Source organism: Pseudophryne corroboree, chromosome 6, assembly GCF_028390025.1.
Source record: "Pseudophryne corroboree isolate aPseCor3 chromosome 6, aPseCor3.hap2, whole genome shotgun sequence".
NCBI classification, from domain to species: Eukaryota; Metazoa; Chordata; class Amphibia; order Anura; family Myobatrachidae; genus Pseudophryne; species Pseudophryne corroboree.
In genome coordinates this window covers 342,043,827-342,068,941 of record NC_086449.1, presented here as the reverse complement: position 1 = coordinate 342,068,941, position 25,115 = coordinate 342,043,827, and the positions used below count along the sequence as shown (strand labels likewise).

At 42.8% G+C, this 25,115-nt stretch overlaps 1 protein-coding gene across 2 annotated transcripts in view; it reads left to right on the top strand.

Moving 5' to 3' along the window:
* PARP6 (poly(ADP-ribose) polymerase family member 6) overlaps nucleotides 1-25,115 on the top strand; it is a 135,684-nt gene that overhangs the window by 65,934 nt on the left and 44,635 nt on the right. For both annotated transcript variants that reach the window (XM_063926490.1, XM_063926489.1), the window contains exons 9-16: nucleotides 7,458-7,638; nucleotides 9,012-9,065; nucleotides 9,844-9,939; nucleotides 10,032-10,124; nucleotides 10,204-10,329; nucleotides 24,463-24,528; nucleotides 24,607-24,674; nucleotides 25,048-25,096. In XM_063926490.1, the coding sequence (XP_063782560.1) occupies nucleotides 7,458-7,638; nucleotides 9,012-9,065; nucleotides 9,844-9,939; nucleotides 10,032-10,124; nucleotides 10,204-10,329; nucleotides 24,463-24,528; nucleotides 24,607-24,674; nucleotides 25,048-25,096 (733 nt within the window). The remainder of the gene's footprint in view (nucleotides 1-7,457; nucleotides 7,639-9,011; nucleotides 9,066-9,843; nucleotides 9,940-10,031; nucleotides 10,125-10,203; nucleotides 10,330-24,462; nucleotides 24,529-24,606; nucleotides 24,675-25,047; nucleotides 25,097-25,115) is intronic.

Below are 25,115 nucleotides of genomic sequence, written 5' to 3'. Positions count from 1 at the left end.
TGTACCTGCCACAGACTTTATGGCTTTTAAAGGCACACTAGTCACCTATTTCACTGGCTCAAAGATGATTGCTAAAAAACAGCTGAGACAGGTTCAGGATAATAAAGTCCACACAGGGGTGCATGAGAAAGCTAGTGGCCACGGTTAATAAGAGCTAACCATAGATTAACCCCTTCATATACACACAGAGTAAAAACCACAGCACTCACCGCACCAGAAGCGGGGCATAGCTATGCACTTACCACTCACAGGGTGGGGTGCATGTAACACTGCACTCTCCACCACAGAAGCGGGGTACACAGCTGTACTTACCACTCACAGGGCGGGGTGCATGTAGCCCATGACCACATCGCTCTAATAAATACAAACAGAGAACCCAGCACTCACCAAAGTAAACTCACTTATCCTCAACAATTCAATAAATAAATGATGGGGGTTTAGTTGGTGGATTGGCCAATGCACGGAAGCCTGTATACCGATTCAAGGTACCCCACCTTCATACAGGTCCTACACTATCACAGAGTCTTAAAACCTGACTACCACACTGAAGGGGTTAATCTATGGTTAGCTCTTATTAACCGTGGCCACTAGCTTTCTCATGCACCCCTGTGTGGACTTTATTATCCTGAACCTGTCTCAGCTGTTTTTTAGCAATCATCTTTGAGCCAGTGCAATAGGTGACTAGTGTGCCTTTAAAAGCCATAAAGTCTGTGGCAGGTACACATTACATCTAGCAGGCAGATGATGCAGCAGTGTGGTAGTCAGGTTTTAAGACTCTGTGATAGTGTAGGACCTGTATGAAGGTGGGGTACCTTGAATCGGTATACAGGCTTCCGTGCATTGACCAATCCACCAACTAAACCCCCATCATTTATTTATTGAATTGTTGAGGATAAGTGAGTTTACTTTGGTGAGTGCTGGGTTCTCTGTTTGTATTTATTAGAGCGATGTGGTCATGGGCTACATGCACCGCGCCCTGTGAGTGGTAAGTACAGCTGTGTACCCCTTCAAAAAAGAAATTGATAGCAGCCTTGCGCTTGTTAATTGCTGCTAGTTCTAATGCAATAGAGGAAACACCCAATACCTCCTATTTGACACAGATTTACACAAAAAGAAAAAATGCTCAAAACTAGCGCTCTATACACATAAAATGAAGATGTTTAATATTGACACGCAGAAATCCCCTGTGTATTCTCTCTCCTGGAAAAACACTTACAGGTTGTTTCTTTCACGTGTGTCCATAAAGGTATCTTTAAACAGCTTACAGATTTCACCCACTGGTATCACAGTATTCTTTCACTATTTAGCTGACAGTGTATACCTTACATTAGATTTCTGTCCCGCGTTCCCATAAAGGTATCTTTATCCTCTCTGTGTGTTGGTATCCAATAGGAATTCCCAGCAGAACACACTTGCTTTCCAAAAAGGATTTTTATTTAAAATACAAAAAAGTCATAAAAATAAGTCCGCATACATGAATTGGAACTGGGTATCGGCAGTTGATGTAAAACCCCGTGAAAGGACGCACCGGCTGCAGACAGGTAAGCGCACCGCACGGAATCCGAATCACCGATCTCCAGGACCTTCTGAGCACAGACACAGGACGGCTTCGACGCGTTTCTGGGAGTCCACTCCCCTTTTTCAAGAAGTCTTCTTGAAAAAGGGGAGTGGACTCCCAGAAACGCGTCGAAGCCGTCCTGTACCCAGTTCCAATTCATGTATGCGGACTTATTTTTATGACTTTTTTGTATTTTAAATAAAAATCCTTTTTGGAAAGCAAGTGTGTTCTGCTGGGAATTCCTATTGGATACCAACACACAGAGAGGATAAAGATACCTTTATGGGAACGCGGGACAGAAATCTAATGTAAGTTATACACTGTCAGCTAAATAGTGAAAGAATACTGTGATACCAGTGGGTGAAATCTGTAAGCTGTTTAAAGATACCTTTATGGACACACGTGAAAGAAACAACCTGTAAGTGTTTTTCCAGGAGAGAGAATACACAGGGGATTTCTGCGTGTCAATATTAAACATCTTCATTTTATGTGTATAGAGCGCTAGTTTTGAGCATTTTTTCTTTTTGTACAGCTGTGTACCCCGCTTCTGTGGTGGAGAGTGCAGTGTTACATGCACCCCACCCTGTGAGTGGTAAGTGCATAGCTGTGCCCCGCTTCTGGTGCGGTGAGTGCTGTGGTTTTTACTCTGTGTGTATATATATATATATATGTATATATATATATTTACAACATAACATGGAGGGTCATTCCGAGTTGATCGTTCGCTGCCATTTTTCGCAGCGCAGCGAACAGGTTACTACTGCGCATGTGTATGCACCGCAATGCGCAGACGTGTCGTACGGGTACAAAGCAGATTGTTGCTGGGCGATGGATTTAACGAAGAATCCATTCGCACAACCGATCGCAGGGAGATTGACAGGAAGAGGGCGTTTGTGGATGGCAACTGACCATTTTCAGGGAGTGTTTGGAAAAACGCAGGCGTGTCCAAGCGTTTGCAGGGCGGGTGACTGATGTCAATTCCAGGACCAAAAAGACTAAAGTGATCGCAAGGGCTGAGTAAGTCCAGAGCTACTCAGAAACTGCAAAAAACGTTTTCGTCCCGCTCGGCTGCACACGCGTTCGCACACTTGCAAAGCGAAAATACACTCCCTCGTGGGTGGCGACTATGCGTTTGCATGGCTGCTAAAAGTAGCTAGCGAGCGATCAACTCGGAATGAGGGCCCTAATCTGTGTGTCCAGTTTATTTTTGTTTAATCTTTTCTGCAATGCATGTTGTGTAGCTGTATTTTTCATGCTTTGAATGCAATTTTTGACTAAAAAAATATTATTATTTTTTTTATGTACATCATGTACTGTATATACTTTATTTTTGTGGCAACATGGATCATTTGCCATCAATATTTTAATATGAAAACTGGAATTGAAGTTTATCATCTCAGTAAGCTTATCATGTGACTGTTTATGTCATAAGCAGCTTTTGTGTTGTTACTCAGCTTTTCTACTAAAGTCACTGCTTGGTATAGAAGTGTCATTTATTAGCTGTGTGCTGAAATGATATCTTACAATTTAAGATAAGCTTATTGTAACATAAATATATAAAAAATAATGTTAGATGATAGACAGTCACAGAAAAGCCTACTGAGATGATAAATTACAACCTGCCTACATTTCACCTCTGATATCTGCTTGTCTTACAACATTTAAAAAAATGTGATGTCACTCAGCTCTGGTATACAAGTCAGGAATTGCTAAAGAATTGTCAGTTATCAGCTATATTTGGTGACAGGAAATCTCAAAGAGTAAGGTCATCTTATTTTGATCTTTATGTTTTATGAGTATACAATGAGATGGACAGAGAGATCAAGGAATAGAGAGATATATCTTAGTGGGGAAATGCATGCAAGATGAGACTTATCACCTCTCTAGGATGATCATGTGGCATAAACAGCTTTTGTGATGTCACTTCTTGGTAGAAAACTGTCAATTATCACCTGTTTATGCTAATATGACTTCCAAGACTGAAAGGTATGCTTATTTTACCCTAAATAATAGATAGATATGTAGTTAGGTTGATATTTAACTCCTTCATAGGCTGATCACGTGACTGGCTAACATCATAGACAGCATTTGTTATGTCATTCAGCTATAGCAAAAAGTCACTAATTGTATAGAACTGTTGCAACTGTAGCGGCTGATCTGACATTTCATTGTGTAAGGTAACCTGATTTTAATTACGTTGCTAATAACATTAGCTATAGATAGATGGATATTTTGGGGTAGATGAATCAAACCTTGAACAGAGATAAAGTGGAGAGAGATAAAGTACCAATCAATGAGCTCCTAACTGGCATTGTTTCACGGCCAGCGGGAATTCAGCTGCGGGGAGCCGGCGCTCACCTGCCCGGGCACTGTGGACCTGTTCTCCGCACCACTGCATGGGTGGAGGCGGCTGGTGGGATCGGCGGCTGGTGATCAGCGGGAGGTTCGAGAGGCAGGAGGGGGCAGGCTGACAGCGGGAAGAGCTCCAGGCGGCCAGAGTCCCGGCGGCGCTGCGATCTTCAGTAGGATCACATGATCTGAGGAACCAATCAGAGCCTGGTTCCAGGTAAAGAAATACTAGAAAGAAAACGTATATCAAGCTGCACCAATCCCAGGAGAGGACAGGGTATTTCTGGGAGCATTCTGGGGCATTCTTATGCCAGTGCAATGTCTGCCGCAGCCTAGTCTTCATGCTTGTGCTCTGTGCTCCCTGTTTCCTGAGTAACTCCTGCTCCTGGTTCCTGAAGTCTTGCCGTTTCATTATCGGAGTCTCCGCTTGTCTAAGCTCATACCTACCTAGCCTGTAAGTCCAACTGCCAACAACTCTCTGCCACTGATGCCTCTGTTACTGTCACAGCCTGCAATAGTCCAGCTCAGTCCCAGATCACGGTATACTGGTGTTCTCGCATCCCCCGGTGCAACCATCTTGGACCAACTGATCTGGCACCATCCTCATTGCCTCTTTATCTTCGCTCACAAATATGGCCACTACATACGAAGGAACTTTATTCAGCCAGCTCGTTTCCATCCAGGAGAGTCCATCTCCCAGTCCGAACTCAATCCAGTAATTCCAGTTTCTACCCACACCTTTGAAGCCAATAAGAACTTGGTCCAGTCCACCCACTTCCATTCCGGAGAATCCGCCTACAAACCTGAACCCAGCTCGGAATCACCAGCTCAAGCTGACACATTGTTCAAACACATCCTGTAAAATGGCAGTTAAAAGCTGATTGGTACTTTATCTCTCTCCAATGTTTGTTATATTTTCTCCACAGACAGGCCTATATTCAGAGGTGAAATGTAGGCAGGTTGTGATTCATCATCTCAATAGGGTAATCTTGTGACTAGCTAACATCATAAACTTTGCGATGTCACTCAGCTTTACTATAAAATACACTGCTTAATATGGAAAAGACAGGTATCCGCTTTATCCACTGATATGACTTCTTATAGCATAAGATTGGCTTATTTTATCCTTAATGACCGACAGATAGACAGACTGAGATATATCAGAGGTGAAAGGCAAGCAGGTTGTCAGTTATCATCTATGTAGGCTTCTTCTGTGACTTTATTACATCTTAAATATCCATTGTGATTCACTCAGTTTTGGCCTAAAAATTAATGATTGCTAAATTCATGTTCTTCACTTAATTCACTCATTAAAAAAACCCGACAATTTCTGAGCGTTTTTTTTTGGGGGGAAATCGCCAGTTAAGTGGTTAAATGATAGATAGATAGATAGATAGATAGATAGATAGATAGATAGATAGATAGATAGATAGAGAGATAGATAGAAAGATAAATAGATATCAGAGGTAAAATGCAGGCAGGCTGTGATTTTTCACTTCAGTAGTTTAATCATGTCACTGGCTAACATCATAAACAGCCTATTACAGGACATATTACAGTGTGTGTAATAAGCTTAAACGTTAAATTAAAATGATCTTAGATGGAGGGATGAATTATACACATATTGAGATTTTTCATCTCAGTAGAGCGATGTTATCTGTTACATAGACAACCTTTTTGATGTAAGTTAGCTTTGGTATAAAAGTCACTGCTTAGTATAGAATGGCAGTTATCAGCTGAATCTGCTGATATGACAATTTGTGTTGTAAGGTAAGAGAGTTATGGCAGCCAGGAAATGCACACAAGTTTTATTGTATTACTTCAGTAGGCTGATCATGTGGCTGGCTAACATTGATAGCCTTTGATGTCACTCAGCTTTGGTATATAAATCAAAGCTTAGATGTTTTCTTCACAGGTACAGCATGTATTGGCAAGCGCTGTCCCTGCTACAACTATTTCATACTTAGCTCCCATATGTAAGTGGTGCTAATATTCAGGTCAATAAGCATAGATAATATTCACATCTTTAATGAAAATATTGATAAATATTGTAGACTCCTTAAGCTGTGCTGAACATGTAATGCTCTTGATCCACCCAACTCCTCCCATCTGCTACTGCAAACATTTGTGTCCCTGTGGAGGGTTCCTGTCTATAGACAGATAGTTAAAAGATAGACAGTCATTAGTTAGAGACTATATGGTCGACAGTCAAAAGTCAGACAGAGTCAAAAGTCAGACAAGGTCAAAAGTCAGACAGTCAAAAGTCAGACAGGGTCAAAAGTCAGACAGTCAAAAGTCAGACAGGGTCAAAAGTCAGACAGTCAAAAGTCAGACAGGGTCAAAAGTCAGACAGTCAAAAGTCAGACAGTCAAAAGTCAGACAGGGTCAAAAGTCAGACAGTCAAAAGTCAGACAGGGTCAAAAGTCAGACAGTCAAAAGTCAGACACAAAAAAAAATGTTTGATTTTTCTGTTTTTTACAACTTTTGCCTCATTTACTATCCATGTCACACAAACTATTACCTTTTAGTAAAGTTGTGGTGAGCGAAGCGGAGCGGAATGAGACACCGAGCCCGAAGCGTGGCGAGCGGACAAATGTCACCAATTTTGGGTTAAAAATTTTTAAAAACACCAAAAAAATCATTTTTTGTGTGTCTGACTTATGACCCTGTCTGACTTTTGACTGTCTCACTTTTGACTGTCTGACTTTTGATCCTGTCTGACTTTTGACTGTCTGACTTTTGACCCTGTCTGACTTTTGACTGTCTGACATTTGACTGTCTGACTTTTGACCCTGTCTGACTTTTGACCCTGTCTGACTTTTGACTGTCGACCATATAGTGTCTAACTAATGACTGTCTATCTTTTAACTGTCTATGAGCTATACCACACCCCCCTGTGGATGCTGTCTTCTTGATCACAAATCCATGCACCTTTCTTTTCTTTATTTTTCTTTTTTTTCTTTATTGAAGCATGACATTTACATATAAGTAATCAAAGATGTACTTTCCATATGAGTACAATAGAGCACACATTAAAAATACTTATCCAATCATAACACTATTCATTTAGCATTATGTTCAAAAATGGCGTAAATCCAGAAACAAGTCTGGGAAAAGGGTGTAAACCCGGATCCACGTGCTTCATCTTCCTATCTATGCATATGCTTTATGGTTATTAGCTTCCTGAGTAACCCTTTTCTGTCTATAGCTGTTTATTAGTTCCTCTTCAGAATGGTAGACATGGTAAGTTGTTTTGATGCTCTGACAGCACCCACATGCAGCAGGCTGACCAGAATTAACAGCAAGCCTGATAAAATCTAATGGATACAGCTGAAATTTATATCAGGATTGTTAGTCTTCTTCACCTCACCCTGGAGAGATGGCTGGGAAATTAAAAAGTCACAAATTACCTGACTGAATGGCTCTGTGTTTGGTAACTTTAGGTTCTCTCAGGATGTCAGATGTCTTCTTGCTTAAGGCATTTGCTGCAGTCTTATTGACTATTTGTCTGTACCTACTATAAGTCTCTCTTAATGCCACTTTTGTGCAGGTCGCCTAGTTTCCCTGGAGTTCAGGACTCAACGATCCGGAGTAGCCTCACAGGATCAGATCTCAGAAGTGGTCTTGCTGGGACAGACCTCCGTACCACCCGTCTTATGAATAGATCAGTGTCCTGTACTCTAAGAAACCCAAAGCTGGAACTATATGGAAGTCATACCACTACCACACAGGTGCGCTTCAATGTGAAACACACACAGATATATGACTGACTAGTTAAGAGAAATTACTACTGACATATCTTTAGGCCCAAATGTACAGTAATAGACTGCAATCTATGGACACAGGCACAATATCAGCAATATAGCTACTATGGGCCTGATTCAGCATGGAACGCAGGTACAAATGCTGGGGCCTTTTGAAGTGTGCACATGCGCAGAAGCTGCACAATTACGCTCGCATGCTGGGGCCTTTTGAAGTGTGCGATGCGCAGAAGCCTAACTGCGCGTGCTCACACTGTGAGATGTGACAGTATCTCACATATGCGAACGCCTCTGTCTAATTGACAGGCAGAGGCGTTCGCGGGGCGGGAGGGGGCATTGCCTCAGCGTTTTATGGGCGGCGTGGGGGGGGGTACGGTCCAGACAATGCAGGCGTTTCCGGACCCTTTGCGAGGCAGACTGCAGCAGCTGTGCGACTCTCACAAAACCGCTGCGACCCAAATGATGGCGGGTTGCCTTCTGCCTTTGAAGCTAGGCTGCGTAGGCAGAGGACATCCCTAAACATGTGAGAGCATCACCGTTGTGCGATGTGCTCGCATGTTTGGGGGGGCACGCAGGGGAGGACTTGACCTGTGCTGGGCATCCCCCCGCATGTCAGTGTAATGCGTTGTAGATGTGAGTTTTGGCACATCTACCACCCATGCAACGGCACTTTGTAGAATAGTTACTATTCATTCTGAAGGATACATTTAATAAGCAGCAGGTTTGCAAAACTGCCAGGAATTCAGTGTTTTTCCAGTGGTCTTGCAACCCAACACTTCACTGAGCTCAAAACTGCTGCCATTGTGCCAAAATCCATTGTCCAATTTTCTTTGAGAGACTATAAACCCACAGATTTATCAAAGAGCAGTTTGGAACAGCTCTGCAAAAATTCCCTAAAAATGAGTTGCCACTGAGAGGCATGTTTGTGTAAAGTGTCCAATTTGATAGCTTAGTTCACTATTTGGAAGACTTATTTCTAGCCAATCAGAATTGATGTTCACATGCATTGATCAATCAGAGAGCAGCCATTAATGGGGAAAAAATGTAATTAAAGAAACACCCCCAGGATCCATGTAGCATGTTTTTGCAGCGGGTTTGTGGTTGGCTTTGCAGCTATATAATCCATTTACAAACTGACAGGAATCAACAGCAGGTTCAGGTTAGAAGGACAAAGCAACCTTTAGTAAATACTCCGGTTTGAGTTGAAACCCTTAGCAAAGATTATCCACGCCAGCTTTGCCACAACTAGGGCGCATGGTGGCAAAGCTGAACGCAGCTACATCTGCATATAGGCATACATATTTTTCTGTTAGTTTTCAGATTCATTCTTTCACTCCCTGCAGGTCAGTGGGCACTGCAAGACAGTACCTACTCTGGAGTATGGATTTTTGGTGCAGGTGAGTTGTCAACAAAGATTTTCTAAAAACATTTGTATTGATTCCCAACCTCTCTTTCTATTTGTATTTTCTTTGATCACTCAGTTTTTTTCTTTTTTTTTCGTCCCTCTACAGTATTCTTCTATATATATATATATATATATATATATATATATATATATATACTGTATATATATATATATATATAAAATTATATATACTGTATATATATATATATATATATAAATATACTGTATATGTGTATATGTGTATATATATATATATATATATATATATATCTTTCCCTGCTTTTCACTTTTCTTCTAGACAGCAAGCTCTCATGGACAGTGCTCCCAACCTTTTGGTTCGCATCCTGTACTATCCTTGACACCAGTGCGTTTCCATTCCCAGGGGTAAATTTACTAAGATGGGAGTTCTATTTAAGATGGGAGGTTGCCCATAGCAACTAATCAGATTCCAGGTATTATCTTCTAGAAGGTGCTAGATAAATGAGAAGTAGATTCTGATTGGTTGCAACCTCCCGTCTTAAACAGAACTCCCATCTTAGTAAATTTACCCCACAGTCTGTGACTCTGATACTTCCTGTCTGCCCAGGGCACTGGGTCATTGGCTGTTACTGTCACTCATTTAGCAGTATCCTTATCGCACTGTTTCATTTTTATTCCCCCCCTGTACTGTGCATTATATTTCATCTGATATGTCGCTATGGGCACTTGGTGATGCCATACAAATACATAATACTAATTATCATACTTTATGTTTTTTTCTCTTCAAATAGATAATGAAGTATGCAGAACAGCGTCTCCCCACTCTGAATGAATACTGTGTAGTATGTGATGAACAGCATGTCTTCCAGAATGCATCCATGCTCAAGGTTAGCCTATGACATTAGACTTTACATATGAAATCATGTTATGTTGCTCCTTTCCCATTTACCCTCCATGTTGTTCATCTTGCCTCCTGCAGCCAGCAGTGTGTACTAGAGAGCTCTGTGTTTTCTCATTTTACACTCTGGGTGTGATGTCTGGGGCAGCTGAAGAAGTGGCCACGGGAGCTGAGGTAAAGATATTTATCAAAATGTCATATTATGTGTCACTAGGAAAGCTTGCATGTAACCTGTCCTTTATGTCCTCTGTAGGTAGTGGGTCTACTGGTAGCAATGTGTCGAGCTGCCCTGGAGTCACCACGCAAAAGTATTATATTTGAGCCATACCCTTCGGTAGTGGATCCCAATGACCCCAAAACATTGGCCTTTAACCCTAAGGTAAACTTGATATTTAAAAAACCTCCGACACATAGTGACCCAAAGTGTGAGCGTCTAAACAGGCCTAAGAGGTTGCATTTGTTAAATATAATTAGTTGAATATTAAAAGGGAAAGCCACACATTTAAATCCACATCTCAAACTGATAAGTGGAATTTCCATTTTAGTCTTATTTTATTTTCTGACCGTTTTTGCTGAAATAATAAGCATATCCCTAATTATTCCTAATTGTAATCTTGAAGCTGTAGATTTTAGCAAATGTATTAATTCAGTTTGAAAAGACAGCAGTCTGAGCTCTCGCATGCTCCTGCTTTCCCAGTTCACCACAACCTAACTTCGCATTCAGCTACAACTACGGTTAGTTTGTTACCTGCATGGTAGGTCGACAGTCAATAAGTTGACCACTTTTGGTCAACATGCATTAGGTCGACATAAACAAAAGGTCAACATTGTTAAGGGGTTGACATGTTAATGTCGAAACAGGAAAAGGTTGACATGAGTTTTTTTACAAGTTTTTTATTTTTATTTTTAACTTTTTCATATTTTACCATCCACGTAGACTATAGTTGAGAATAGTAACCTTGCCCGCAGCATACAAGGGGACGTGGTGCACTAACTCAGATTGCTAGTAATTTTACGGAGAAAACGATACCAAGAACATAAAAAAACCTCATGTCAACCTTTTCATGTATTGACATTTTTCCAATGTCAACTTTGTACATGTCGACCAATAGCAGTCTACCTAATGACTGTCGACCTTATCCAGGTCGACCCATTGATCCATAACCATTAGTTTGCATACTCTATCTGTAGAGAAACGTTTATATAAAAAGGGCTGGTAACTATTAGAAGGGAATCTGAAGTAGATGCCTACCTAGTCTCTCACCTGTTAATCACTTGGCCCCTCTATCAAATATCTCCATAACCTAGAAGCAAGGTTAAAACTTTGGAGAATATCTCTACTTCCCCTGCTTTGTATATGCGCTTCTGAGCCATAACATGGGGTTACATGGAATCCAGCCATATGCCAGGTCTTGGAGCCTGTGTCCTACCATTACTGTGTGCCCTTGCCAAACTAATACCTGCTGTGCACTGCCTAAAGAAGCAGTGCACAGCAGACTATCCGTATTGGCAAGTTCCCACCAACACTCTTGGACCTTTGACCTGCACTGCTCCTCGGTTTATGTACAGTAGGTGTAGGACACAGGCTTCTGTCAGTACTAAAACCCCATATACTATTATAGTAATAAGGATTTGTCGCACAACTTTTAGGACTCACACAGGATGCTGGACACATAAACCGGCATATAGAACTCACCATCTACATACAAAGAGTGAATTTTACATTTAAAATTGAAGTGTTTTATTGGCACAACCTTTTAGATATTGTCGTGACAATTGCTTTAATAAGGCTTTCCATGCAAAGCGCAACAAGCCAATCATAATTAAAGTTTTGCTGCCCTCCTGTGGCTGTCAAATAAAGTTTTATATTTCAATGAGAGAACTGTTATACTATTAAACATACCCACTGCCTCACTGGTTTACTGGATAAGAAATAGAGTACCGTTCTTGATATAGCAATCCATATCCAATTTCTCTCACCCAGCAAAACGGGAACTTCCCCGGAGGTCACAAAGTATTTTTTGCATCAGAAAAACTATGTATTCTTCACTTTCATCGTACCCTCCAGTGAACCCTGCACCTGAAGTAGAATCTGCAAATACACTAGCAACAAAAAGGGGCAGATGTATTAAGCCTGGAGAAGTGATAAAGCAGTGATAAGTGCAAGGTGATAAGGTACCAGCCAATCAGCTCCAATATGTAAATTGACAGTTAGGAGCTGAGTGGCTGGTGCATTATCACCTTGCACTTATCACTGCTTTATCACTTCTCCAGGCTTAATACATCTGCCCCAAAGTGACATACAGTACAGGACATAATAGAAGACTAAAGAGTTTATTTACATTTAAACTTCCAAAGATTGCAAGAGCTCTAAGAAACAATAAGAACATTAAAAAAAAAAAAAAAAACAGTTCTGGAAAATAAAGTGGATTCTAACTCAACTTCAAAGTCCATGACATGTGCAAAGGAAACCAATTCTTAAGATAAAACCGAGGATCTTGAAAATAAGGAGAGCAGGATTAACATCAGGATTTGCAGCACGTATGGGTGGTCATTCCGAGTTGTTCGCTCGTTGCCGATTTTCGCTATGCTGCGATTTGCTGCTAAATGCGCATGGTACGCAGCGCGCATGCGCTTAGTTATTTAACTAAAAACTTAGCAGTTTTGCTGTTGTTCTTGCAGCGCTTTTCAGTCGCACTGCTGATCAGTGAGTGATTGACAAGAAAGGGGCATTTCTGGGTGGTAACTGAGCGTTTTCAGGGAGTGTGCTAAAAAACGCAGGCGTGTCAGGCAAAAACGCAGGAGTGGCTGGAGAAACGGGGGAGTGGCTGGCCGAACACAGGGCGTGTTTGTGACGTCAAACCAGGAACTAAACGGACCGAGCTGATCGCAATCTAGGAGTAGGTCTGGAGCTACTCAGAAACGGCAAGGAATTATTTAGTAGCAATTCTGCTAATCTTTCGTTCGCTATTCTGCTATGCTAAGATACACTCCCAGAGGGCGGCGGCCTAGCGTTTGCAATGTTGCTAAAAGCAGCTAGCGAGCGAACAACTCGGAATGACCACCATGGTGTAGTGGTTAGCATTACTGCCTTACAGTACTGAGGTCATTGATCATCTGTGTGGATTATGTATGTTCTGGATGTTGTGTGGATTTTCTCTGGGTGTTCCAATTTCCTCTCAAATTCCAAGAAGAACCCCAGGTTTTATTTGCTTTTTAGATTGTAGGTTCTAGTGTATGACACTTTGTGGTTCTAGATTCAGTGGTGGAGATAATCCATTTTCTTACATACACTTTCTGAAACTTATTAGGGAAATTTGTTCTCCCACACAGTAGTGTAGACCTCGCTATGTACTTTTTATTACAACCCATTTGGTGTCAGCCAGTACAACCCTGTACCATATTTCTTGTTAAGGCAAACATTGAATTTGTCCCTGTGTTCTTCTTATTACTCCTTCAGTATTCTTTGGTTACTGGAAGTTTAGCTGTGTAAAGTGCATGTTCATACAAATGTTTAAGATCAGATACTTGATGTTTGTTACTGTTCTGGCTGGGTGGAAGACTTGTGCATGCTCAACTCCCCAAGCCAAGGTATGACATTGAGATGGGAGCCCAAGTGGTACTCCATCTTCTCTATATATTTTAAGAATTATATTCTCGGAATGTCAAATTCCCAAGCATCCCTCCTAAAATGTTTTAGAAACGCTGACTACAGATTCACCTAGTTTCCTTTAGTATATGTCCTCAGTATTAAAAACTTAGCTATAATATAATATAATATAATAGCTGCGAGAAGTTGATTGAGCACTGATATTAAGGAAGAATACAGGAAGCCAGAACAGTATAAAAACTCACTTTTTGCAAATGATACTGTATATTGCTGCCAGCAAATTACAGATTTGCAGATTTTTTAAATATTTAATTTTATTTAATTAATTGAAGATTTATTGAATTTTTATGATGATGCTTATCAATACAATTTTAGGTACATCAGTTACAAAGTATTATTACATGCTGATTACAGTTTCTTAATAATAGTATTAAACAAGATTTGACTTCTTAGTGCTTTCTTTATATCTTATTGTTTGGTAGAATTAATAGTACAGGTTGAGTATCCCATATCCAAATATTCCGAAATACGCAATATTCCGAAATACGGACTTTTTTGAATGAGAGTGAGATAGTGAAACCTTTGTTTTTTGATGACTCAATGTACACAAACTTTGTTTAATACACAAAGTTATTAAAAATATTGTATTAAATGACCTTTAGGCTGTGTGTATAAGGTGTATATGAAACATAAATTAATTGTGTGAATGTACACACACTTTGTTCAATGCACAAAGTTATAAAAAATATTGGCTAAAATTACCTTCAGGCTGTGTGTTTAAGGTGTATATGTAACATAAATGCATTCTGTGCTTAGATTTAGGTCCCATCACCATGATATCTTATTATGGTATGCAATTATTCCAAAATACGGAAAAATCCGATATCCAAAATACGTCTGGTCCCAAGCATTTTGGATAAGGGATACTCAACCTGTATAATAATGAACATGCATTGAAACATGATCAAGAATTTTGATGGAAGACAAGAACCACTTTACCCATCAATTCTGGCCTAAACACATGTGCATGCACACACTTACACACTAAGGTAAAATGTGTATTTATTTTTTTGTTGGAAGCCAATTAACATACTAGTATGTTTTTGGATTGTGGGAGGAAACCTGAGTACCCAGACAAAACCCACGCAAGCACAGGGAGAATATACAAACTACACACACAAAGCCATGGTGAGAATCGAACTTCCAAATAGCCAAAGATTAGTGGAAAAAAACAATACAACCTAACAGTGTGGGTGTTAACAGAATTTGGTACATAGCAGCAGCTATGGCTTATGGGGGTTATTCATAGTTGTTATCAAACCAAAAAAGTTGGCAACTGGGCAAAATCATGCTGCACTGCAGGTGGGCAGATCTAACATGTGCAGAGAGATTTAGATTTGGGTGGGTTATATTGGCCCTCATTCCGAGTTGTTCGCTCGCAAGCTGCTTTTAGCAGCTTTGCACACGCTAAGCCGCCGCCTACTGGGAGTGAATCTTAGCATAGTAAAATTGCGAACGAAAGATTAGCAGAATTGCGAATAGACACTTCTTAGCAGTTTCTGAGTAGCTCCAGACTTACTCGGCAACTGCGATCAGTTCAGTCAGTTTCGTTCCTGGTTTGACGTCACAAACACTCCCAGCGTTCGCCCAGACACTCCCCCATTTCTTCAGACACTCCCGCGTTTTTCCCAGAAACGGCAGCATTTTTTCACACACCCATAAAACGGCCAGTTTCCGCCCAGAAGCACCCACTTCCTGTCAATCACATTACGATCACCAGAACGAAGAAAAACCTCGTAATGCCGTGAGTAAAATACCTAACTGCATAGCAAATTTACTTGGCGCAGTCGCACTGCGGACATTGCGCATGCTCATTAGCGACTAATCGCTCCGTTGCGAAAAAAAAATAACGAGCGATCAACTCGGAATGACCACCTATATTGTTTCTGTGCAGGGTAAATACTGGCTGCATTATTTCTACACTGCAACTTAGATTTCAGTTTGAACACACCCCACCCAAATCTAAATTAATCTGCACGTTACATCTGCCCTACCTGCAGTGCTACATGGTTTTGACCAATTGCTAACTTTTTTGGTTTGCTAACAACTCTGAATAACCCCCTATGGGGTAAATTTACTAAGGTGGGAGTTTTTTTATAATTGGTGATGTTGCCCATAGCAAAAAATTCTACGTAACATTTATCTAGCTGCTTCTAGAAGATAATAGATACAATCTGATTGGTTGCTATGGGCAACATCACCGTTCTAAAAAAAACTTTCACCTTAGTAATTTACCACTATTGGGTATATTCAATAAGAGTCGGGTCCATTCCGACATGCAGTTGTCGGAATGGACCCGACAACCAGTGATGAGCGGGTTCGGTTTCTCGGAAACCGAACCCCCCCGAACTTCACGCTTTTTACACGGGTCCGAGGCAGACTCGGATCTTCCCGCCTTGCTCGGCTAACCCGAGCGCGCCCGAACGTCATCATCCCGCTGTCGGATTCTCGCGAGGCTCGTATTCTATCGCGAGACTCGGATTCTATATAAGGAGCCGCGCGTCGCCGCCATTTTCACACGTGCATTGAGATTCATAGGGAGAGGACGTGGCTGGCGTCCTCTCCATTTAGATTAGAAGAGAGAGAGTGAGAGTGAGACACTTGATTTACTGGAGCTTAGGAGTACTCAGAGAGTGCAGAGTTTACTAGTGACTGACCAGTGACCACCAGTGCAGTTTTTTTATTATATTATTATTTAATATAATCCGTTCTCTGCCTGAAAAAAAACGATACACAGTGACACAGTAACAGTATACCATATCTGTGCTCAGCCTCAGTCTGCTGCATCATCTATGTATATCTGACTGTGCTGAGTGCTCAGTGCTCACACAGCTTAATTGTGGGGGAGACTGGGGAGCAGTAGCAGGAGTACATATTATTTAACAGTGCACACTTTTGCTGCCAGAGTGCCACTGCCAGTGTGACTGACCAGTGACCACTGTCTGACCACCAGTATATTGTGATTGTCTGCCTGAAAAAGTTAAACACTCGTCGTGTGGTGTTTTTATTCTATAAACGCATTCTGCTGACAGTGTCCAGCAGGTCCGTCATTAATTATATAATATATACCTGTCCGGCTGCAGTAGTGATATATATATATTTTTTATATCATTATCATCCAGTCTATATTAGCAGCAGACGCAGTACGGTAGTCCACGGCTGTAGCTACCTCTGTGTCGGCAGTCGATCGTCCATCCATAATTGTATACCACCTACCTGTGGTGTTTTTTTTTTTTCTATCTTCTTTATACTACTAGTAGCTTACTTTAGGAGTCTGCAGTGCTGCTGACAGTGTCCAGCAGGTCCGTCATTATATAATATATACCTGTCCGGCTGCAGTAGTGATATATATATATTTTTTATATCATTATCATCCAGTCTATATTAGCAGCAGACGCAGTACGGTAGTCCACGGCTGTAGCTACCTCTGTGTCGGCAGTCGCTCGTCCATCCATAATTGTATACCACCTACCTGTGGTGTTTTTTTTTTCTATCTTCTTGATACTACTAGTAGCTTACTTTAGGAGTCTGCAGTGCTGCTGACAGTGTCCAGCAGGTCCGTCATTATATAATATATACCTGTCCGGCTGCAGTGGTGATATATATATATATATATATTTTTTATATCATTATCATCCAGTCTATATTAGCAGCAGACGCAGTATGGTAGTCCACGGCTGTAGCTACCTCTGTGTCGGCAGTCGCTCGTCCATCCATAATTGTATACCACCTACCTGTGGTGTTTTGTTTTTTTCTATCTTCTTGATACTACTAGTAGCTTACTTTAGGAGTCTGTAGTGCTGCTGACAGTGTCCAGCAGGTCCGTCATTATATAATATATACCTGTCCGGCTGCAGTAGTGATATATATATATATATATTTTATATCATTATCATCCAGTCTATATTAGCAGCAGACGCAGTACGGTAGTCCACGGCTGTAGCTACCTCTGTGTCGGCAGTCGCTCGTCCATCCATAATTGTATACCACCTACCTGTGGTGTTTTTTTTTCTATCTTCTTGATACTACTAGTAGTTTACTTTAGGAGTCTGCAGTGCTGCTGACAGTGTCCAGCAGGTCCGTCATTATATAATATATACCTGTCCGGCTGCAGTAGTGATATATATATATATTTTTTATATCATTATCATCCAGTCTATATTAGCAGCAGACGCAGTACGGTAGTCCATGGCTGTAGCTACCTCTGTGTCGGCAGTCGCTCGTCCATCCATAATTGTATACCACCTACCTGTGGTGTTTTTTTTTTTTTCTATCTTCTTGATACTACTAGTAGCTTACTTTAGGAGTCTGCAGTGCTGCTGACAGTGTCCAGCAGGTCCGTCATTATATAATATATACCTGTCCGGCTGCAGTAGTGATATATATATATATATATTTTATATCATTATCATCCAGTCTATATTAGCAGCAGATGCAGTACGGTAGTCCACGGCTGTAGCTACCTCTGTGTCGGCAGTCGCTCGTCCATCCATAATTGTATACCACCTACCTGTGGTGGTTTTTTTTTTTTCTATCTTCTTGATACTACTAGTAGCTTACTTTAGGAGTCTGCAGTGCTGCTGACAGTGTCCAGCAGGTCCGTCATTATATAATATATACCTGTCCGGCTGCAGTAGTGATATATATATATTTTTTATATCATTATCATCCAGTCTATATTAGCAGCAGACGCAGTACGGTAGTCCACGGCTGTAGCTACCTCTGTGTCGGCAGTCGCTCGTCCATCCATATGTATACTAGTATCCATCCATCTCCATTGTTTACCTGAGGTGCCTATTAGTTGTGCCTATTAAAATATGGAGAACAAAAATGTTGAGGTTCCAAAAATAGGGAAAGATCAAGATCGACTTCCACCTCGTGCTGAAGCTGCTGCCACTAGTCATGGCCGAGACGATGAAATGCCAGCAACGTCGTCTGCCAAGGCCGATGCCCAATGTCATAGTACAGAGCATGTAAAATCCAAAACACCAAATATCAGTAAAAAAAGGACTCAAAAATCTAAAATAAAATTGTCAGAGGAGAAGCGTAAACTTGCCAATATGCCATTTACCACACGGAGTGGCAAGGAACGGCTGAGGCCCTGGCCTATGTTCATGGCTAGTGGTTCAGCTTCACATGAGGATGGAAGCACTCAGCCTCTCGCTAGAAAAATGAAAAGACTCAAGCTGGCAAAAGCACAGCAAAGAACTGTGCGTTCTTCGAAATCACAAATCCACAAGGAGAGTCCAATTGTGTCGTTTGCGATGCCTGACCTTCCCAACACTGGACGTGAAGAGCATGCGCCTTCCACCATTTGCACGCCCCCTGCAAGTGCTGGAAGGAGCACCCGCAGTCCAGTTCCTGATAGTCAGATTGAAGATGTCAGTGTTGAAGTACACCAGGATGAGGAGGATATGGGTGTTGCTGGCGCTGGGGAGGAAATTGACCAGGAGGATTCTGATGGTGAGGTGGTTTGTTTAAGTCAGGCACCCGGGGAGACACCTGTTGTCCGTGGGAGGAATAGGGCCATTGACATGCCTGGTGAAAATACCAAAAAAATCAGCTCTTCGGTGTGGAAGTATTTCAACAGAAATGCGGACAACATTTGTCAAGCCGTGTGTTGCCTTTGTCAAGCTGTAATAAGTAGGGGTAAGGACGTTAACCACCACGGAACATCCTCCCTTATACGTCACCTGCAGCGCATTCATCATAAGTCAGTGACAAGTTCAAAAACTTTGGGCGACAGCGGAAGCAGTCCACTGACCAGTAAATCCCTTCCTCTTGTAACCAAGCTCACGCAAACCACCCCACCAACTCCCTCAGTGTCAATTTCCTCCTTCCCTAGGAATGCCAATAGTCCTGCAGGCCATGTCACTGGCAATTCTGACGAGTCCTCTCCTGCCTGGGATTCCTCCGATGCATCCTTGCGTGTAACGCCTACTGCTGCTGGCGCTGCTGTTGTTGCTGCTGGGAGTCGATGGTCATCCCAGAGGGGAAGTCGTACTCGTAAGACCACTTTTACTACTTCCACCAAGCAATTGACTGTCCAACAGTCCTTTGCGAGGAAGATGATATATCACAGCAGTCATCCTGCTGCAAAGCGGATAACTGAGGCCTTGGCATCCTGGGCGGTGAGAAACGTGGTTCCGGTATCCATCATTACTGCAGAGGCAACTAGAGACTTGTTGGAGGTACTGTGTCCCCGGTACCAAATACCATCTAGGTTCCATTTCTCTAGGCAGGCGATACCGAAAATGTACACAGGCCTCAGAAAAAGACTCACCAGTGTCCTAAAAACTCAGTTGTACCCAATGTCCACTTAACCACGGACATGTGGACAAGTGGAGCAGGGCAGGCTCAGGACTATATGACTGTGACAGCCCACTGGGTAGATGTATGGACTCCCGCCGCAAGAACAGCAGCGGCGGCACCAGTAGCAGCATCTCGCAAACGCCAACTCTTTCCTAGGCAGGCTACGCTTTGTATCACCGGTTTCCAGAATACGCACACAGCTAAAAACCTCTTACGGCAACTGAGGAAGATCATCGCAGAATGGCTTACCCCAATTGGACTCTCCTGTGGATTTGTGGCATCGGACAACGCCAGCAATATTGTGTGTGCATTAAATATGGGCAAATTCCAGCACGTCCCATGTTTTGCACATACCTTGAATTTGGTGGTGCAGAATTATTTAAAAAACGAGAGGGGCGTGCAAGAGATGCTGTCGGTGGCCAGAAGAATTGCGGGACACTTTCGGCGTACAGGCACCACGTACAGAAGACTGGAGCAACACCAAAAACGCCTGAACCTGCCCTGCCATCATCTGAAGCAAGAAGTGGTAACGAGGTGGAATTCAACCCTCTATATGCTTCAGAGGTTGGAGGAGCAGCAAAAGGCCATTCAAGCCTATACAACTGAGCACGATATAGGAGGTGGAATGCACCTGTCTCAAGCGCAGTGGAGAATGATTTCAACGTTGTGCAAGGTTCTGCAACCTTTTGAACTTGCCACACGTGAAGTCAGTTCAGACACTGCCAGCCTGAGTCAGGTCATTCCCCTCATCAGGCTTTTGCAGAAGAAGCTGGAGACATTGAAGGAGGAGCTAACACAGAGCGATTCCGCTAGGCATGTGGGACTTGTGGATGGAGCCCTTAATTCGCTTAACAAGGATTCACGGGTGGTCAATCTGTTGAAATCAGAGCACTACATTTTGGCCACCGTGCTCGATCCTAGATTTAAAACCTACCTTGGATCTCTCTTTCCGGCAGACACAAGTCTGCTGGGGTTCAAAGAACTGCTGGTGACAAAATTGTCAAGTCAAGCGGAACACGACCTGTCAACATCTCCTCCTTCACATTCTCCCGCAACTGTGGGTGCGAGGAAAAGGCTCAGAATTTCGAGCCCACCCGCTGGCGGTGATGCAGGGCAGTCTGGAGCGACTGCTGATGCTGACATCTGGTCCGGACTGAAGGACCTGACAACGATTACGGACATGTCGTCTACTGTCACTGCATATGATTCTCTCCCCATTGAAAGAATGGTGGAGGATTATATGAGTGACCGCATCCAAGTAGGCACGTCAGACAGTCCGTACTTATACTGGCAGGAAAAAGAGGCAATTTGGAGGCCCTTGCACAAACTGGCTTTATTCTACCTAAGTTGCCCTCCCACAAGTGTGTACTCCGAAAGAGTGTTTAGTGCCGCCGCTCACCTTGTCAGCAATCGGCGTACGAGGTTACATCCAGAAAATGTGGAGAAGATGATGTTCATTAAAATGAATTATAATCAATTCCTCCGTGGAGACATTGACCAGCAGCAATTGCCTCCACAAAGTACACAGGGAGCTGAGATGGTGGATTCCAGTGGGGACGAATTGATAATCTGTGAGGAGGGGGATGTACACGGTGATATATCGGAGGATGATGATGAGGTGGACATCTTGCCTCTGTAGAGCCAGTTTGTGCAAGGAGAGATTAATTGCTTCTTTTTTGGTGGGGGTCCAAACCAACCCGTCATTTCAGTCACAGTCTTGTGGCAGACCGAGTCACTGAAATGATGGGTTGGTTAAAGTGTGCATGTCCTGTTTATACAACATAAGGGTGGGTGGGAGGGCCCAAGGACAATTCCATCTTGCACCTCTTTTTTCTTTCATTTTTCTTTGCGTCATGTGCTGTTTGGGGGGTGTTTTTTGGAAGGGCCATCCTGCGTGACACTGCAGTGCCACTCCTAGATGGGCCAGGTGTTTGTGTCGGCCACTAGGGTCGCTTAGCTTACTCACACAGCTACCTCATTGCGCCTCTTTTTTTCTTTGCGTCATGTGCTGTTTGGGGAGTGTTTTTTGGAAGGGCCATCCTGCGTGACACTGCAGTGCCACTCCTAGATGGGCCAGGTGTTTGTGTCGGCCACTAGGGTCGCTTAGCTTACTCACACATCTACCTCATTGCGCCTCTTTTTTTTCTTCTTTGCGTCATGTGCTGCTGTTTGGGGAGTGTTTTTTGGAAGGGCCATCCTGCGTGACACTGCAGTGCCACTCCTAGATGGGCCAGGTGTTTGTGTCGGCCACTAGGGTCGCTTAGCTTACTCACACAGCTACCTCATTGCGCCTCTTTTTTTCTTTGCGTCATGTGCTGTTTGGGGAGTGTTTTTTCGAAGGGCCATCCTGCGTGACACTGCAGTGCCACTCCTAGATGGGCCAGGTGTTTGTGTCGGCCACTAGGGTCGCTTAGCTTACTCACACAGCTACCTCATTGCGCCTCTTTTTTTCTTTGCGTCATGTGCTGTTTGGGGAGTGTTTTTTGGAAGGGCCATCCTGCGTGACACTGCAGTGCCACTCCTAGATGGGCCAGGTGTTTGTGTCGGCCACTAGGGTCGCTTAGCTCACTCACACATCTACCTCATTGCGCCTCTTTTTTTTCTTCTTTGCGTCATGTGCTGCTGTTTGGGGAGTGTTTTTTGGAAGGGCCATCCTGCGTGACACTGCAGTGCCACTCCTAGATGGGCCAGGTGTTTGTGTCGGCCACTAGGGTCGCTTAGCTTACTCATACAGCTACCTCATTGCGCCTCTTTTTTTCTTTGCGTCATGTGCTGTTTGGGGAGTGTTTTTTGGAAGGGCCATCCTGCGTGACACTGCAGTGCCACTCCTAGATGGGCCAGGTGTTTGTGTCGGCCACTTGGGTCGCTTAGCTTAGCCATCCAGCGACCTCGGTGCAAATTTTAGGACTAAAAATAATATTGTGAGGTGTGAGGTGTTCAGAATAGACTGAAAATGAGTGGAAATTATGGTTATTGAGGTTAATAATACTTTGGGATCAAAATGAACCCCAAATTCTATGATTTAAGCTGTTTTTTAGGGTTTTTTGAAAAAAAACACCCGAATCCAAAACACACCCGAATCCGACAAAAAAAATTCGGTGAGGTTTTGCCAAAACGCGTTCGAACCCAAAACACGGCCGCGGAACCGAACCCAAAACCAAAACACAAAACCCGAAAAATTTCCGGTGCTCATCACTACCGACAACCCCTATTCAAAAGAGCGGCCAAATCCTATGCCGGATTTGGCCGCTCCCGTTGTCATGGCATGCTGCTGTCAGCGGCGCCTGACAGCCCGCCGGGAGGAGGTGTAACCAGTGCGCCGGGAGGAGGGGGCGGCCGTCCCGCCGGGAGGAACGGTCACCGGACATCCAGGAGGAGGTGGGGGCAGCCAGCCGGGAGGAGTTGTTATCGACACCCCCTGGGGGGAGGTAAAGGCGGGCCGCCGAGTGGAGTTGAAGGCGGCCACCCGGGGAGACGGAGCGGACAGCGGAGGAGACGGGGGACCAGCGGCTGCATCAGCGGAGGCTCACGGCTGCGTCCACCCGGCTCCATCAAGCGGGACATCGCTTGCTGGAGCTGGGTGGACGCTGCCGCTAGGTCCCTGCTCTCCCCGCTGCTCCCCTGTCTCCTGCTCTCAGATCACATATCTCAATCCGACTTTTTTTAAAGTCGGATTGAGATTGTCGGAAACGTGGCTAAAACCTGTCGGGTTTGGCCCAGTTTCCGACAATGCACGCTGATCGGCGGCTGAAGCCGCTGATCAGCGTGCATTCTGACAGCATTCCGACAAGTCAGGTTTCCCGACTTGTCGGAAAAAATAGGGCCGTAATGAATAAGTCGGAATCCCTTCCGACCTAAAACTGTCGGAAGCTGCCGTCTTTACGACAAGACGGCAGCTTCCGACAGTTATTGAATATACCCCTATGTCTCCAGTTTGTTTTTTAACACTATTAAATGTTTTATAAAACCTGGAGATCCGGTATTTTTTCATTAATGCAACCTTATCAGGGAACCTTTAAATAAAATAATAAAGATTTAAAATTCTGGTGTTACACATTACCAGGATTTCTACCTTCACCTTCCACATACAATCCCAGCAATTCTATTTGCCTGGTTTTGATATCTCGATCTCTACTTCTGTTCCATATCTACATCTGTTAATTATTTGTGGCTCACAATATTTTTATATTTCTTACAAGCTGACCCTGGGTACTTATTGTGTTCAATTATTCTTTTAGTCTAAATTTGTATTATCTATTTATTATGTACTTACCCTTTTTTTTTTTATAATTGTGCTTCTTCATTTGTAACTCATGTCCACAATATTTCCTGCTGATATAAATAAAGAGACAAAAAACCTGTACAGGTCATGTCCATTTGCTTACACTATTTTTGATCAAATGTACCATTTTTTCAAATGTACCATTGGTAATGATCTACTGTACAGTATAGCAGGCGCTAGTGCTACAGTATAAAATCTGTGCTTCTACATTGGTTGTTTTACCTGATTATATCTTCTGTTTACTGCAGAAGAAGAATTATGAACGTCTCCAGAAAGCCTTAGACAGTGTCATGTCAATCCGAGAGATGACCCAGGTAACCTAAAAGGGGGACATTTTATGTGGTCTGGTGGGATAAGTAGTGAAATGTTAATAATGAGATGGTATTTTCTAGGGGTCATATCTGGAAATCAAGAAACAGATGGACCGCCTTGACCCATTGGCCCACCCCCTACTTCAATGGTACTGCCCAGATTGACTGTATGTCACTTTATTGCTAACCACTTTAATTACACAACTATGTTTATGAACGGTGCATTCTGTCTGGTCAACTGCTGCAGCAGAGATACAATATTTGGTCATTTATCATCTTTTATATACTTTACTATGGATTACCTGCCCCTTTTTTGGTGCTTCTACTATGCCAAGTTTTTAGGTTGTCCCTGAATATACGCCAATGGTACAGTGCAGTGTTTGACACATATATTACCTGCATTATCTATAACTATAAGTTATTTAGTTAGCAATGTAACAATGTGTATTACTTCTAAATATAATAATAAAGACCTATACATTTATCTGTACTGCCTCTATATATTATTGATTCTCATTGCAGGATAATTTCCAGTAACAGATCCCACATAGTAAAATTGCCCTTGAGCAGGGTAAGTACTATATCAAAAT